Source organism: Myiozetetes cayanensis, unplaced genomic scaffold (genome assembly GCF_022539395.1).
Source record: "Myiozetetes cayanensis isolate MyiCay16 unplaced genomic scaffold, myiCay2020 scf4, whole genome shotgun sequence".
In the NCBI taxonomy this organism is placed as follows: domain Eukaryota; kingdom Metazoa; phylum Chordata; class Aves; order Passeriformes; family Tyrannidae; genus Myiozetetes; species Myiozetetes cayanensis.
Window position 1 is genome coordinate 12,509,896 of NW_026087631.1, and position 18,276 is coordinate 12,528,171.

Genomic DNA, 18,276 nt, shown 5'->3' on the forward strand with positions numbered 1-18,276 from the left:
TACTTGTTAACTACTCAGCAATACTACAGGTCTCAATTTTAATCCCAAAGGAAAGGCAATAGGTCTGTTCAGAGTTTCTGTGTGAATGTTTAAATTTACATAGGGTGAATATTAAAAGTTCACCACATCCAATTAACTTTTTCTTTCTTTACTGTCATAATTACCTTGAGCAATCCATGAAGCAGAGTAATTTAAATTAGTTGCTTATGTTTTCATGAATGAGTCTGATCTAATCAGTGAAAATATTTTAATGCTGTGGTGACCTTGGTATTCCACAAAAAGATTTAATGACAAGCAGCAACAGAGAAATCATAAATTAACTCATCTGTACTAGGAATTAGGTGCTTAACTTAGCAAACTTAACCTTGGATTTTTAAAAGAATGTGGCACCTCACCTACAGGGAAGCAGAAGAATTTGAAAAGTACTACAATAAATGATACAGCAGTACATGGTCTGTATGCTGACACGGACTAGTGATGCTTTCTTAATTGTAAGACTCCATGGCTACATATTATGGCTTATCAAAAAAGGTTTCAAGCTGACTATATTTGAAAAAGAAAACCAATGATAAGAAAACTATGAAAAATGAATATTTTGTATAAGGACTGTACATACTTCCAGGGTAAACAAAGTTTTGAAGTACACACTATAATGAAGAAATACGCTTTGGAATGATTTCAAGTGGAGAGTTCAGCGCTGGAGAAATTAGCTAAAAAAAATATTCCAGGAATAAGGGAACTGTATGAAACAAAGCTAGAAAATTTTCAGAGTGCCATTTTTACTCCATTAGCACCAACAGCAAAACACAGCCATTAGGAGTATCTGAATTTCACTCCTGAATTTTCTCAATCTCTTTTTTCCCTATAGAAAAAATACTTTACAATCTTTTTTTCCGCCTTTGGCCCAAATTTATGTTTACAAAAGAATCTTTCCTGTTACTTTAAAAATAATTCTGGTATGTTCATTATCCATATTTCAGGCACTGTTAAAGTGAGAAGAATCTGAATCTTACAATATTGGAGAACTACACTTCTCAATATTTTACCAAGGAAAAAACCCAGCAGTAACACAATTCTAGTTTGTTAGGTTTGTTTGTTTGTTTGTTCATTTTAATATTCTTTATGCCCAAAACAGAACCTGTTTAGGAACTTTTTATCACAGAAGAAATACACCTGCAAGTAAGTTTTAGCAAAGGAAACATGTTAACTGTTGGGTTGGTTTTAACCACTATTTGAAGAAAATAGAAAGGATAATATTACTAATACTCATTTCAACTTTCCAGTTGAGTTACAAGCAGAATTTCAGCAAATTCTGCTTGCTTTGGACATACCTGTTTTATTTTTTTCTTTTGCCCGTAAGAATGGAGGCCTTTTTTTTCTCTTGCCTTTAGATTCTCTACCTGTTTGGTTAAAATTCAGATTTTGAAGCTCATCCGTGTCAACAAAGAAGTCAGAGAGGAAACCATCACATGTGAATGAATTACACAGGCCTGTGGAGGAGGAGTCATTCCATGGGGCCTGGTCAATCTGAATTTCAGGGCTTTTGAATGTATCTCTAAATTCTTCTAGAAAACTCCTAGAGCTCTCCTGAGGTTCACAGATGTTGAAAGTTGCAATGAAATCCTCTTTTTCAGAGTCTTTAGAAGAAGGATCAGAGCCATCATGTATCCTGAATGGCTGTCTTTGAACACGAACAGAATTTGGAACATCTAGATGGGCAAAATCTTCATAGCCCTTTGATACAGCAAAGAAACTCTGCTTCCTCCTTGTAATTACATCTGAAGAACACGCATTCTTTTGCATACAGCTTGGAAGATCAGACTTAAAAAAACCCTTACAGAGTTTCAGTGGAGGAATTAAGGCTTCAGAATCCATATGAGCTGCTCCTGGTAGAGAAAAATTTGAAGCATTTTTTTTTGAGAATGAAAAATTAGCTTATTTCTCTACATTTTATAGAAAACCAAGATGCCATTGAGCATTCTGATTGAGTCTGTCTCCTCATAATAACTGGCCTTACCATGCTTAGAAGATAAGTGTTCTAATGCACTCAGATTTTTTCACTTGGTTTCAAATGGAACACATTTTTCTAGTAATTCAAGATATTACCTGTGCTGTTTAGGGCCTTATCAAGCAGATCTAAAGTCTGATTTTGTTTATAATCAGGACAGATTGTGTTGAGGTTATTCTGTTTTTCTGGCTGTGATTCACCTTGCACTGTTTTTTCTAGTGGAGCAGCATTTAGGTTGTATGAAGACATCATGTCACTAAAATGCTGAAACAACGAAGTAAAAATTGAGGAATATTTATAATACCTGTCTACATCTGTTAAACAAGAAAAGCTAAACCAGTTTTAAGATTCTATGATGTATAAGGTTTTGTTTATTGGAACCAACACAGGAGAGGCATGTACAACAGAAAATGTGCCACAGCCTTAAACCTATAAACAGGGTAAGTAATAGTCTCTATCTTGAAACACAGGAAAACCAGTGCCTTAATATAGTTTATTCTCTTTCATTAGGCCAAGACTGTAGGAACCAATGTCTGCAATGGATTGGTTCCTATCATGCATCATAGGGGAATTTAACTGAGATATTTTTCTTTTTCCTTTCTTGTTGTTGTTGCTGTTGTTTTTGTTGTTGTTGTTTGGTTTGGTTTGGTTTGGTTTGGTTTGGTTTGGTTTGGTTTTGGTTTTGGTTTTGGTTTGGTTTGGTTTTGATTTTTATAGGTCAATAAACATGGCTTTACACATATACAGTTATTACAATAGTAATTTGATATTCAGTTTCCAAATATCTGTTCACTTGCTCCTTCACCTGAAATGAATGCTTCACCTTAAATGAACAGTGTCCCCCACCATTTTCTTGAGTGATAAAGTAACTGCATTTTTTATATAACTATCTGACTATAATCAGTCTATAGTTTTCCCAGATTTGACCAAACTCAAACAGTAGGAACACATAAATCTTCATCTTAACATCCAGGGCTCTGTCAAATGCTTAGTTCTATGAATTTGTAAGTGATGGGTTTGTTACTGTGTAAAAGGCAGAGAGGGAGTTTTTAACAACATTTTGGATGTGAATGACATGCTAAAGTGTATAACTAATTTTCAAATGATACCAGGAATTGTGCCTGTAGCATCAGACTAAAAAACCCCCAAAAAACCACATATTACAACAGTGCAAAAAAGATTGACCTAATACAAAAAATAATTTTGGCCAACCTTTAAAACTTTTTTTGGAACCTCTGGTAGAAGTTCCTGCAGTTGATTAAAGCTTGCAAGAAACAACCTGTTCAATGAAGATCCCTTCTTTAACATAAACTGAGCAACCAGAGGGTTGATATATGGAAAAGTAAGCAGGCATTTCTCTGTCTGGAAATGGAAATTATATGTTAGATTGGTATCTGACAAAATATTTCTCTATTTTTTTTTCCCTACAAAATCACATTTTTATGAATAGGTCATACAGTGTATCATAGAAGTAGAGATTTCAAACTGTGAACTTTTACAGTCCAATTACAACTGCCTTTTTTTACTACAAATGTAACAAAGCATCATTTTTGAAACAGAGTAAGTTCCACAGAACAGTTTGACAAAAAGCAAGCACAGTCTGAAGATACTGATTTTCTGAAGGATAAAACCAGAGAATCATGTAAACTTGACCTGAAAACACATTACCAGATTTACCATTAATTCTCCATTTTAAAGTGAATTAGCTAGAGCAAGATAAACTGACAAAACTGGTTTTGTTTTACAAAAGTTATATTTGTAAAGAGCAATGGAACAGGTGCCAAATGCAGGAGTTGTCGGGGGGGAGGGTGAATGCCACACACAGTAAGCTGAGAGCAGTAGCCTGTTATCAGTGTCAGCTTCCAGTTCCTAACTTCCATAAAGCTCTGTACTCAACAGATGACAGGATCAAATATCTTTAACAGAGACAAAATACATCGACTCCTATCAGTTTTTTAACAGTATCCTTTATCTCTAAATTAGAAAACCTATAATCCAATATTCCATACTTGAAAGGCCATGCCAATATCTGCTTTATTATGCTTCTGAATTTTGCAAAAGCCAAGAACAATCTAAGCTTCATGAGAGTTCAAAGCTTTCACATAAAATGAACAAATCTGTATGTTTAACTTAAAAATCTTACTATACAAGCTACAAAACATCACTGATGGGCCTATTCCAACATTTGCTGTAAATACACAATATCACCTACTGCATGAGAAGTTAAACAAATGTCTCCTAAGGAGTATTAAAGCAAGTTGGCAGACAATGCCATTGGCTTTGGTAATGGATCACTACTGATGAATTTGGCTTCCTGCCCAAGTCAGCCATTGCATGTTCATCTCTTACAATTAGGTTTTTTAAACTTAGTGCCTAGAATTGTAGAACTGTACCAATAGGCAGACAAATGTGGAGGACAAACTTCTCTACAGGTTAATTGTGGAAGTCAGGGAAAGTCCAGGTTACCTCTAATTGTGCTGGCAAGGATGATGGAAATATAAATAAATAAATAAATAAATATATGTGTGTATAGATATATAATAATGCTTATTTAAGCAATTTAAATAATATATTTTAGGAGAACAACAACAAAAAAAAGCCTAGAATTTCTATGCTTTTGAGCCTGAGAAACAGGAAGAAAACTGTAAATTCATGGGAAGATAAGCAAACCTCAGATGGCAAGACAGAAAGCCAGGATTTGTCCAGCCACTCATGAGGACTGACATTAGATGTTATCAAAATGTTGTCAGCAATCTGACGAATTACCAGTGCTGTCTCTTCGATCCCCGGCATAAGAACTACCTAAAAGTGATGCAAAATATTTTTGGTTAAAACTTGTAGTAAGGAGTGTCTTAATTTGCTACAGAAGTTGAGGTGAAAACTAAAGATGAATTGAACACAACAGCTGGTAATGTGGAGTAATTAAACCTGATCCATGCCTATCATGCAGAGGAACTCCAATCTCTGACCACTAGCCTGGCTACAAACGACACTCCTTATTTATGGAAATCCTATGCAGATGAAATTAATTTATCCTATAGGTTTTTCATATGTGATCAATTTTCTGAGTCTGAATTCCTAATAAAACAAGCAATTCTGAGATGCCTAATGTAATTTATGTAACACTTTGAAGGTGTAATTTCCACACAAACTGCATTACTGTGTACATGGCATGAAAAAAGCTTTGTCCGCTCTGTAACTTTCATTCAATTAGATAAATTTTATATGAAATTTAATATGCAAATAAGTGAAAAAGTGCCAAAAAAGGTATTATTTCATTCAAAAATATGTTACCAACATCAGCTTTGTAAGCTGAATGAAAACTCTGCCCCATTTTTTAATGTTGATTATTCTATATACTATGTTTTCTGACTTATATAAAAAAAAAAGTTGATTTGTCTTGTCACATTAAAAAAGCAGACTAGAAAATTGTATTTATTTTTCTTCTTTTACATCAGTAACATAATACTGAGCTGAAATTTCAAATTAAGACATAAGCAGGATTAATCTATGTTCTAATAATTTCTTAAAGGTACAATCTCATTTTTTACTCTTAGCCATAAAAACAACACTATTTGAATCTCATTCAACTGGTATTGCAGTCAACAGACTTTTCAGTGAATTAAGGTACTCTCTCTGATTTTAGTAATTTTGAGCTATTTTATGTTTTTGATAGTATCATAGAATCAGATGGGTTGGAAAGGACCTCTGAGATCATCAAGTCCAACCCTTGATCCACTACTACCACAGTTGCTAGACCATGGCACTAAGTGCCATATCCAATCTCTTCTTGAATACCTCCAGGGACGGAGAATCCACCCTCCCCCTGGGCAGCCCATTCCAATGGGTAGCCTGATGTAGACTGCATACTTGTTTGAGCTCTCTAGAAATATCGTACCAGTGAAGATCAAAATGGAAAAAAATTACCTTCACTTCAAACTCTTCTGACTTCTGTGTAAGCTCAATTAGAGTGGCATAAAATAAGACAAGGTTAAGTAGAATATCTCCCTTGAGACTGTACCTGTAAAAGAGTTTGCCTGGACCGTTAACATTTAATGTGCACATGTAATAATTCCAAAATATGTCTTAATAAATGAAATCAAATAAATTTCAGAATACTAGTACAGTTTGAGCATTAACATTTGTGAAAGGAAAATTAGGATGCATTAAGGGACTGAGTGCTGAAGGATGGACTGTGAAGAAGAAAATGGAGTCAGCCCACAACAAAGCAAGCCCAGCCTGAAGCAAAAGGTCTATCACTGGAGACACTGGAGAGAAAACATACAGAGAGGAAACGTGATGCATGGGAAAATGAACACTTGCTTACAGAAAAAAAGAGATAATAAAGGATTGCTTATGAACTATGTCAACAAAAGGTGTTCTTCCATAGCAAAAGGAGAACTATGGATGCATAGGAAGAATACTTGAAGAATGTTTGCCTGTTGCAAATGATATATGGTGATGTTAACACAGTAATTCATAACTGTGCATTTGTAGGGGTTAATTTACTTCAAAGTTATAAAGAATAATTCCTGTGCTTCATATCCTTAGTCTTGTGAAATTTCTGGATCTGCTGATTTTGAATACACCTCATATTAGTATTGCCTGTTGCTTCATAAGAACCATTTCTTTATCTCTTTTGTAAAACTAAAAATATCCTAACCAAGAAAAACATATTTGCTAACTTTTTTGGGGTTTTCAGTGATAACCATTACTTTTGTCATGTCACTGAGTTTTTCAGTGGGACCATGACAACACTCTAACTCAGTGAAAAGTCCAAAGCTCTCTAGAAATATGAACTTACAATATTCATATTGTTCTAAGAAGAAATGTATTCCTACATGGAAGTTCAAAGCGTATCAACTTGTTTGAGTAAGCAGCTTCCTTTAATGATAAGTTTGTTTTAAAAATACCAGGATAACAAAAGAATTTCATAACTTACTCTGAACTCAATCTTTCTCTGGAATAGAAAACAATCCAACAGCATGTGTATTGGAGTGATAATGCTATCAGCCTTGATATTAAAGTGTCACAGGAATTCTCATAATTTAATTCTTCCACACTCTACCATAGAATTTAAATGAAAAGTAAATAAATACATTACTATGGCTGTCAGAGCTTCTAATTTGCATTGCTATATTATGGAGAAGTTAGATCAAACATAAATACAGCTAAGTAATGTAAGTATTAAGGACACATATGGGAATTGGGAGAACTAGCTAGCATTCCCAACTTTTATTTTGTTTGACCTTTAAAAAACTGATTCGCTGTTCCATGGCCCTTCTTTCTTCCTGTAAAAAGGAAACACTGCCACTGACTTTTTTGGGATGTTAAGATTTTTGTAAACTTTATTAATGCAAAATACTGATATAAACCTCTGAAGTACTTAACTTATACAAATCATATTATACCTACACTAACTATATAAAGTACAACATCACTAATTTCAATAGCATGTAGGAATGTCTGTGTTGTGCTTGCAATACTTATTGACTCTTTTATTATTTATCTATTTTTCAGAAGCAGTTCTTCTACCTAAAAAGCAATGTCTTCCTGCATACCAGAATTTAAGTATGCTATTGTTTAAACTATTATTTTTTATTAAAATTAGGACAAATTACTCTCTAGATTAATTCAGATAACAATCTGAAATGGGAGGAATTAACATGCACACTGGTAAGCAAATATAGCCACAAATACATTTAACTGGTTATTACAAAATTTCTTTATACAACCCTATTTTCATGTATGCATTCTTTATCTACATTTAATACAATCAAATCACAGGTCAAAAGTTACACTTCCGTGAAGAAACAAAGAACACTTCAAACTAGTTAAACTGTCAGAGAATTTTGGAGTTAATGAATTTGGAAATAATTTGTGATGTGAAACAATGCATCAATTATATCTGATTATGAGGAAGAAAGGGCAAGCAAGAAGCCTGTAGATATGGCCTAAAATTGACCCAACATGTAACAGAAATGGCACATAGCAGTTTAATTTTGTACCTGCAAAAAGATAGCAGTACATTCATCTATTGTCAACACCACATATCGATCTACACTTCCAAAGAGCCTTAAGGAGTAACTACTGGTTCTTTCAACAAAAGTAATGCTGTACCTGAAGAATTAAAATTATTTTATTAAAACGCAGCCAAGTAAAATATTTTTCTTAAACAAAATAAGTAACATATACCTCTTCATACACTGCTTTATCTTACAGACTTAACAGTCTTTTCATACCTTGATCTTTCTCAAATGCTCAGCTCACTTTAAGATACAAACAGTGAGCATCAATGTCACAGTGATTTAATGAAATATTACTGGATTAATTCAATCAGGTTGCTAACTGCATCAAATCTGACCATATATAACCTTTGAGTTTACCAAAAAAAAAAAGAAAAGTTAATACAAAAACTCAGATAGATAAATCAAGATATATACTTAGAAACTCCTTTTTACTACTTTTATATATTTAATTTCTTTTCCTCCTTTCATGGTGGTGCAGCACAGGGAAAGCAAACTGAGCGAAAACTCCCTGACTGCCATTGGCATGATTCTAATTTTTTCTGAGTGACTGAGAGCTGTCAGCAGCACAGGCTCCTGTAGTGTTTCATTAGGAAACACAAGAGACCTGAACAGTAGCTAAGTCCTCTACAAACTTATATGGACATTAACAAAAAAGTAAACTATTTTTTTTTGTGAAACTATATAGCTCTTTGCTCACCTATTTAACCACTCCATCAATGCTACAAGGAGCAAAAGTACCAAAAAACATTCCTAGCTATTTAGCTTGTGGCCAGCCTGAACAGAGAGTATGAACAAGTAAGAGTTTAAAAGCATGTCAGATCATATGTTCAAATTTTAAATGTCAAAGATATATATATTTTTCCCCCTACTGAACTGTAATTAGACACAGCTCAGAAATGGCTCCACAGCTGACTCAAGGATACAGCAAAGATCAAGATTGGTATGTCTCTGCAGCAAGGTGGTGAAATCAACCACCTATATCTCTGTCACTATGTTTAAGAGATACTGCTGCTCTGGTCTCTATTTCTTTCTTTCTTTTTTTCCTTTCCCCTCACACGATAAAAGGTACCTTTATGAGGTATTTATTACTGTGAAAGCAAAATTCAAGAAAATGATGTCAAAGTAAATAATGCAGAAGCACAATGATTTACAACCATGACAATTTTTGTACAGATTACAGAGTATTGAAATTTAAGTTAATATTAGATCTGAATTTTAGGAATAAATTAGCCTTTGTTTTGAACTTAGCCTCTCCCAAAAGCTGTGATGCATCAGAAAATAAAAATGTTTTAATATTGTCCACTTTGCTTTTTTAGCATAGGTCCAGTAGTTAAAAAGCAAAAAAAATCCAAAAGCAATTTTTATGAAGAATTAAATCCAAAGTCTTCCAAGCACCAAGAAACACTAAAGTAAAATGTTTTGGATAGCATTATGATTTTCAGGGAAAAGTAGACAATTAAAAGAGTATTTTGATTAGAAGTACCAGTTCATTGTTAACAATGAGCAAATTGGACAATTTAATTCTGTTTGACATCTTGTGAATCTCCAAAATTAAGCTATCAGCTTCAGCAGAAAAGCTCTCTTTTTATCTCTTAAAATGCTAATAGTGTAATTGCAGAAAGGTACCTGATAGCCAATTAGATGGCTAATATCTGATACCGTGGGACAAGATACATGTCCTGGAAATTGAAAAATAAATAGTCAATATGACGAAATAGGTGGTTTTCACTCACTTGGATTCAAAAAGCTGAAGAATATCTGGCATATTAAGAAGGCCTTCAGTTGTCAGAAATACATACGGAATCTGTACTTCCAGAAGAAAAGAATCGCTGTGATTCCCTAAAACATTTTGTATATATAAGACAATAGTTTCCTGAGCAAAAAAACTAAAGCTACATTTAGATATTTAAATAGATATAACTTACAAAACAAAGCTTTTATTCATCCTCAATAAAATAATTTCATTATAGGCGTCTCCCCCCCCTCCCAAATTAAACTCTTCTGAGTCTCTTTGAAATTAGGCTTTATTTCAGACTTCTTTAGAACTACAGCATTCCCTTAGGATGAGGAAGGGTGGATACAGCTTGTAGTAACTGTAAACAACTTATGAACTTGGTACAAGGGCCTTATAAGCCAACATGTACTACTACATCTTGGCCAAAACTATGTTTACACTTGAATAAAAACACCTTCCTATCTTGCTGGATAGATAAACCAGCTCTGTTTGCTTAGCATTAGCCTTCATAACTTATTCTCTTCCACAGGCACAAGAATGCAGCATTTTAGGGAACAGAAAATGTTTTCTTTCATATGCCAGCCTGTTTATTACAATTCTGGAGAGCACTTACCCATTTGTATTGCTTCAGGGAGGGTAGTTTTAAAAGTCATGTAAGCAACATTCAGATTTTTGCACAGACTTCTCCAGCAAGAATCTTCAGAATAATCATATTCCATTACTAATGAAAAGTGTGTCCAAGGGAAGTCAGCTCCAATTTGCTGATTATGTACAATAATGCAGGAATATCTATTAAGGCTTTAAAAAAATCCAACAAAATGTTAGTAAAGTTAAGTTGTGGAAGAATTACCCTCAGAACAAAATAAACTCATTTTTACTTTGATAAATTATGGCTGTTTAAAGTGAAGTATATTCTTAAAAAAAAAAAAAAGTACCCTTCCTGTATCTAAAACTCTAACTTCTTTAAAAATTACTTAAAAAATTAAAAACTGTAATTCTCCCACTCTAATTATCTTCTTGAAGCATTTATATATTCCCACAATGTCATAATTTTCCAATTTTTCGCTTAAGCCCTTTCAGCACCTTTTTCTAAAACATGCAAAAAAATTATGCTTCTCTAACCAAATTTCTTTAAAACATGCAAGACAAAATAAAAGGTTAGGAATATGCAACTGTTTGTTTTCTAAAAGTTCCTCTGAGTCTCAGTAAGCATTTTACAAGACTGTGGACAAAATAAAAATGAAGGTGTGGATCTATATTCTGAAAACTTTACTCCAGACTGGAAAGTCCCATGGAAATGAACAAAAGTAACTCAAGTTTCACTGACCTTAGTCCTGACTAAAGAGTTTGTTCTCAAAAATCAAGAATTTAACTTACTTGCTTATGATATCTTTACAAGCTAAAAGGGTTCCTTTTTTCTCAGAATTCAAATCCACAGCTTTTAAACCTGCTTTAAAAGAATGAAACCCTTGATGAAATAAATGAGCCACTGTGAGTACAAATCAATGCATGGCAGTAAGCAGCAAATGTGGAACAACACAGGTTATTGAAATTTTAGGTTCTACATTGTCTTTTTTGATGAAGTTCCACACAATTTCAGTTTGCATTGTACTGTTGGGTATAATGATTTGGAAAATTCTGTCTGGGAACCAAAAGAAGAATTAATGCAAAAAAGTTTCATGTCTCACAAACTCACAACTCTATTACCTTAAAATGAAAAATTAAATGGTAATGCAAAAGGAAGCACCATTGCCCCTTTATAAGTTAAATTTCTTTACATCTTCTACACATTTGAAATTTTACAAGTGAAACTGGAGGATTAATATAAGAGGAATATTGGCATAACACAAATGTCTCTCTTCAGAAGGGTAGTTAGCTGGATTGATCCGGGTTTGCAATCAAGCCTTAAGATCTTAAAACAAATAAACACTTTTCATTAAATATTATTATTAGTAAAAGCATTGCGAACATGCCTCCTCCCTTTCAAAACATTCTAAAAGACAGGTTTTCTTCTTTTAAAAGCACAGGAAATTTAACTTTATTTTTAGAGGCAAAAGAACAATTACAGTACATGACACTTGATAAGGTTCATGCAAGAAGGATTTATGAAAACAGATTTTAAAAAACACTATGAAAGGAATCTGTGGCCCTAAGTACAGGCTCAAATAACAGTTTTCCTGAAGCATATTTGGTTTACCAGCTGAATATGTGACACCGAACAAGTTTGTACAAAAATTACTCACGGGTAAAATGTTGAACTGATGAAAGCATTGCTTGTATCAGTGGGGAGATGGCAGATTGGAAACAGTATTTTTTTACCTTGAGTTTGCTACAGCTTATGCTGACATATTTAACAAATTAGCAAACGAGTGAAATAAGGAAAAATATGATCTATAACTAACTACTCATTCAAGGTTTTATGCTGGGGAGTTTAGTTAGGACTTCTAAATTCTAATTGTTCTTAATTAACTTGCAAGGAAGAAAGCTTGTGACCAACCATCAGCCAAAAGCAATGAAACAATCTGATCAAGACAACAGATGCAAATGTAATTAAACAATGGGCTGTCCACAGCTCTTTTGTGTTCTCTTAAAGAAATTTTGACTTGACAGATGAACTAATATTCTGCTGCAAAAGAAAACATTGTATCAGAACCTTAATGAGGAGAAAAAAAAATTAAAAGACATTAAAAACAGCTCATGGAAGAGTTAGGAAACATTAAACTGTGAGAAAAACATACAGAAAGGTTCCTGATGAGGAGAAAAGGGAGAAACATCTGCACGAAGCATTCAAACAGGAATGCAGCAAAACACAGAATAACAGCAATTTTTTCTTTAAAAAATACATATAAAAATTATTATTTACCTTCTACCCTAGATAACATGTGAATAAGAGTTGCTTTTTCTCTTTCCGAGTCCATTCTTATAATGATTAGTATCTGTAAGAAGACAAGCAGAAGAAACTCTAGTAATAATAAAAAATTCTTCTTTCAGCCTGCATACATCTTTATCTTTTGCACAGAAAGCACGAGATTGATTAAACAGGTGGCAAAAATAGAAACCTTGGAGCTTTCCAGAATGACAGTCATAGAATTTCTTAAGTTGGAATGGATCTGTAAGGATCACTGAGTCCAAATCCCTGCTCCTCAAAGGACTACCTAAACCTAAGCCATGTGACTAAAAGTATTGTCCAAATGCTTCTTGAACTCAGACAGGCTTGTTGCTGTGACCACTTCCCTAGGAGTCTGTTGCAGGGGAGACCACACTCCCAGTGAAGAACCTTTCACCCAGTGTTCAATTTCAACTTCCTCTGAAGCAGCTTTATTCCAGTTCCTTATGTCCTATTGCTGGTCATGAGAGAGAAAATCAGCACCTCCCCCTCCACTGCTCCCCTTGAAGAAGGCGTAGACTGTGATGGGATCACCCCTCAACCTTTTCTTCCCCAGTCTGAATGAGCCAAGTGACCTCAGCTGCTCCTTCTAAGTCTTGCCCTTGAGGCTTTTCACTGTCTTGGTCGTCCTCCTCTGGACACACAAAACACACAAGTTTGATGTCATCTTTATATTGTGGCACCCAAAACTGCCACAATATTCAAGGTGAGGCCACCCCAGTGCAGAGCAGAGTGGGACAATCCCCTCCCTCGACCTGCTGGTGATGCTTTGCCTGATTTCCCCCAGGACACAGTTGGCCCTCCTGGCTGCCAGGGCACTGCTGACTCACATTCACCTGGCCACTGACTTGAATTCCTGGGTGTCTTTCCATAGGGCTTCACTCCAGCCTCTCCTCTACCACTTTGGACATATAACCAGCATTGCCTCATTCCTGGTGGAGAATCTGGCACTTGCTCTTGTTATATTTCATACAACTGGTGATTGTCTAGCTCTCTAGTCTATCGTGATTTTTCTGCTAAGGCCTATCTGCCATCAAGGGAGTCCACAGCTCCTCCTAATTTCATATCATCAGTAAACTCACTTCATGCATTTTTTGATTCCTGCATCCAGACCATTTATTTAAGAGCACTGGTCCTAAAACTGAGCCCTGGGGAACCCCACTGGTCACTGGCCACCAGCCTGATGTATCTCCTTTCATTTTAACTCTTTGAGCCCAACCCAACAGCCAGTTGCTCACCCAGTCTAGATTTCTGATGGACAGGTCATCCAGAAGGATATTGTGAGAGATAATACCAAATTTTTTCTAACATTTAAAACCACCACATTCACTGGTGTGATCAACTTAATGGGTGACCTTGTCACAAGGGCAAAAAGAAAGTAATTTCGTTAAGTAGGACTTTGCCCTTGTGAACCTGTGTTGGCTGTGGACAATGACTGTGTCTCTCAAATGTTTTTTAATAATTCCCAAAATAACTTTCTCCATAATTACCAGGCACTGAAGTGGGACTGACAGTTCTGTAATTACCAGGGGCTTCCTTCTTTCCGTTCTTGAAAACTGGGACAACATTTGCCAGCTTCCAATTAGCTGGGATCTCTCCAGACTCCCAAGATCATTGAAAAATAATGGAGAGAGGTCCCACAGTGACATTTTCCAGCTCCTTCAGTACCTTGGATGAATCCTATTGGGCTGTATAGGTCTATGCACAGCCAGCTGGAGCAGCAAGTCGCAAACAAGTTCAGAGTTGGCTGGGAGTTTATCATCATCTCGAGTCACAGTCTGCTAACACTGGGCTCTGGGGGTAGCTCTGGGGGGCCCATCATAGAAGACCGAGGTAAAAAAAGGGTAATGAGCATCTCTGCTTCACCTACTTCGCTTTTTGTGAGGTGACCAACCTCATCAAGTAACAGACCATTGTTATCTCCGATTCTCATTTTGAAACTGACTTATTTTAAAATGCCCTTTCTGCCATCCTTCACAGTGCTGCTAGCTTGAGCTTTAATAGAGTTTTGACCACATAAATTTTGTCCCTACAGAAGTGAAAAACCTCTCTGTAGTACTTTCATGTCACTTGTTCCTGCTTCCAAAGTCCATATACTTTCCCATCTAAGTTCTAGAAGAAGACCCCTGCTGAGACAAGACAGGCTTCTGCCTTGCTTGTTTGGTTTTTTATGCCTTGGATCTTTCCAGTGCCTGCTCCTGCATTGGGAAGAGATGGTTCTTAAAAACCGACTAGCATTCCTGAACCTCAATACTTTAAAAAATAGATTCCCCAGATATCAAATAGCTCCTTCAGCAGTGCGAAGTCTGCTCTCCCCATATTCAAAGTCAAAGTTTTGCTGGTAATTTTTCTCCAACCATCAGCAATTTGAAACTTGGGTGTATGTGTGCATTGTTATAATGAATAAAGCTGTTCTAGAAGAAATATTAAACCGGAATATTTGTCTCAAAGTAAAAATGTTCCTTAAAGTTATTATCTAAAGACATTATACCCATTATTACTGTTGCACTAGACATATCTGTCACATTAGAGGTATTATCCTTATGGAGGCAAAACTTATTCTGAGGATATCTAGAATTCAGCCTGCAAGACAGGGATGTACTGGAGGGAGGAACTGCTGAACTAATTAAGAGATTTCCCAGGCCATAGACTGCCAGCCTGACAAGCTTAAGGCAAGAATGAGTATAAAATATAATAAAGATAAAAGATAATAAATCAAAGAGTAAAGTTTGTTTTTTTCTAAATCAGTAGCAGCTTCTTGCTTACAAAGGAAATGACACATTACAATCCTGCATCAACAACTTTGCATAATAAAAGGATAACCAGATTCTCATATTTTACATCATATAAACTGATATAGATGTGACATGATAGAACAGTAAATGGTTCATTAAGTACAACATTTACTTCTTATTAAAACTGGAATACTCCTTCTGCCTATTCTGAGCTCATTGAAACCTGTCTCCAAATGTAAAGTCACCGAAACCTCCCTCTCTTACGGAACAGTAAAAAATTTATAATTCTGAATAAAGTCATATATATAGTCTTACATTGCATGCATATGTTTGCATGACTTCAAGTCAAGGAAGCAAGACAAAACTCAGGTGAATTATAGTCAAAAATTGAAAAAAGTCTAGCGGAGTTCAGAAGAAAAGCCAAACTGTCACTGAGCTGACGTCAAGATGACAAAGTTGTCATGTTTTCTAGTAAACATAATCCTCGTATCAAAAAGCAAAATGCGTTACTTTGAAGAAAATTATGCTGAAATCAGCTTACAGTGTCTGTTAGAGGACAGACACCAAAACAATCAACACCATTTTTTGTTGCTTCATTTCAATTTTAAATTTTAAAAAGTTGTATTATAAGCTATTATATTGTTCTTCTCAGGAAAATTTGATCAAAAATTATTCTGAGTTCTTACTGCAACTCTTAACAGAAACAAAAGAAGAAGAAAGCTCCAGGTAGTGAAGTATGGAATGTAGTTAAAATAAACTTGATTTTTTGGCTTTGTATCTTTTTTGGTTCTGTATTTAGCAGCATAAATTCTCTTCCAAACAGTCAGGACACTTAAAACATTATGCCTTTTATCCTGTCTGACTCATTATGTGACCAGTATTCTGTAAATAAATAATAAATATTTTGCAAAGGTAAGTAGTATTTTGCACTGCATGGTACCCCCCAAAATATCCACATATCCAGAAAAAAAGTCTTTGGATAATTTGAATTTCCTCCATAACTCTATCCTCCATGCCATAGCTATCAATTATGCATATTTGCTTCTTATAGAATTAAAATAGTAGGAGATTGGCCTGATACACTGGTTAAGCAGAGATCATCTACGGATAACAATACCCACATACTCTGTGGTGTGTGTGCTCCAAGTCAGCTGTACAGCTGCACAGTCATGACTTGTGCTATGATTCGTTCTGCATCAGATGATTGAAGCCTTCAAATAAAAGGTTATATACAATTTTCAGTAGCTGATGTGACACAATATACTTACCAGGGAAATAAAACCACCTACAGAGAAATGAAGCACTGGTAATGTTAAAATTCACATGCATGTTATCTCAGGCATACAACAAGGGGAGACTTGATCCAACAGAAACCTGCACTGCTCCTGACAGAGGTCTTAAAATTTATATTACTCTTATTTAACAGATAGTATGAGTTGGAAAGGTAATTATTAAACTTCTTTTTTCCCATTAACCAGATCTTGTTAAAAGATGGTGTTATAAATATTCACATAGTCTGGAACAATTTTGTTTGCTTAAAGAAATTGGTTATATTGTTAACCTTAACACTGTGTTTCTCTCCGTAACTTTTCATCCAATTTAACATTTCACACTGAAGGGCTGTTATTTTGGGATTTGTTTCATGCTTTTTCTGGCTGCTGTACTGTACAATCTTCAACTGCCTCCAGATGTTATTCAAACAGGATTCTAAGATGTTTTTATAGATATCCTTTGCCTTGGACAAATAACCTGTCAGTAAAGCAACAAAAGAAGCAATTGCAGCAACAAAAGATGATTGTCAAGCATTCTGTCATGCACAATGATGAGAATTAATCTGCACATCAATTTAAAATCTACATGAAGGCTATCTGTCACAAAAGCAGATGAAAATTTAATATCTTGCCAAAATGGAGGGATACTATTGCCAGTAATCAGGTATGTGAATGGCTTTTGTAAAACTGCTATACTTTCTGTAGTACCTGCCATATGACTTCAGGTATTCAACATGACATTCTATGGTTGCACAAGCAGGCAGCAGCACTGTTTTAGTTAACTAATCTATATAGTTTATACTAAATAACATCAGTATTTCTGCCATCACTGTCCCAAGCTTCACTTGTCCTGTGTGTTTACTACTCTTCAAACTTTCTCAACTAGTTCTCTACTCTGAATGATACCTTCTGTATATAATTGGTGAACAACGATGGGGTTATTTGAAAATGCATACATCTGAGATAACTGTGTGACGAATTGCACAGCACATCACAACAACACAAGAAGAGATGTAGTGAAGAATACAAGGCCTACTTAGAACCAGGCTCCATTTTACTAAGTTTTTCCCAGACCTTTTTTACTTGTATGATTTCCTGTGTCAGCTGTTGCTGGGGTTTGGAGATACAGGCGTTTTGTAATTCTGAAATATCATCTAGGAGTGCTTCTGCTACAATAAACAGTGGAGGAGGAACTGTTCATTTGTTTTCCTCCCATCCTCTTATGTTGTTTACAGTAATTGTAGGAAATAATTTTATTTAGATTTTATTTATTTACTCATTCTGTATTTTTCTTCCTACTCTTCTATTGCTAGAAACATTTAACGGAACACAAAAGAATTTATTTTCCCTACAGTTTCATTTATGGTAGATGTTTTCCATTTTACATCAATTTTAAGGAAACACCATCCATTAAGGAATAATTCAGAGTGACCAAAGTTAGATGCTCTGAACAACTCCTATAAAGACAGAGGGAGTCAGACTTTCCTACAGGCATTCATAAATGCTGACTTCAGCTCTTTATGGATCTATTTTGACAGAGGTATCTGATGATTCACAATACACATCTATGACAATTTGATAAACTCAGCATTATCATTTCAGGCATCAAAC

General features: G+C 35.1%; 1 protein-coding gene across 1 annotated transcript in view; it reads right to left on the reverse strand.

Annotated features, from left to right (window-relative positions):
* Positions 1–18,276, reverse strand: part of SHOC1 (shortage in chiasmata 1) — a 49,086-nt gene that overhangs the window by 951 nt on the left and 29,859 nt on the right. Inside the window, exons 16-28 of the mRNA XM_050328917.1 lie at positions 16,956–17,143; positions 14,186–14,261; positions 12,636–12,734; positions 11,150–11,219; positions 10,386–10,570; positions 9,771–9,876; positions 8,017–8,128; positions 6,951–7,072; positions 5,936–6,029; positions 4,679–4,810; positions 3,221–3,370; positions 2,107–2,272; positions 1,332–1,886 (exon numbers count right to left, since the gene is read on the reverse strand). Of these exons, the coding sequence (XP_050184874.1) occupies positions 1,332–1,886; positions 2,107–2,272; positions 3,221–3,370; positions 4,679–4,810; positions 5,936–6,029; positions 6,951–7,072; positions 8,017–8,128; positions 9,771–9,876; positions 10,386–10,570; positions 11,150–11,219; positions 12,636–12,734; positions 14,186–14,261; positions 16,956–17,143 (2,055 nt within the window). The remainder of the gene's footprint in view (positions 1–1,331; positions 1,887–2,106; positions 2,273–3,220; positions 3,371–4,678; positions 4,811–5,935; positions 6,030–6,950; positions 7,073–8,016; positions 8,129–9,770; positions 9,877–10,385; positions 10,571–11,149; positions 11,220–12,635; positions 12,735–14,185; positions 14,262–16,955; positions 17,144–18,276) is intronic.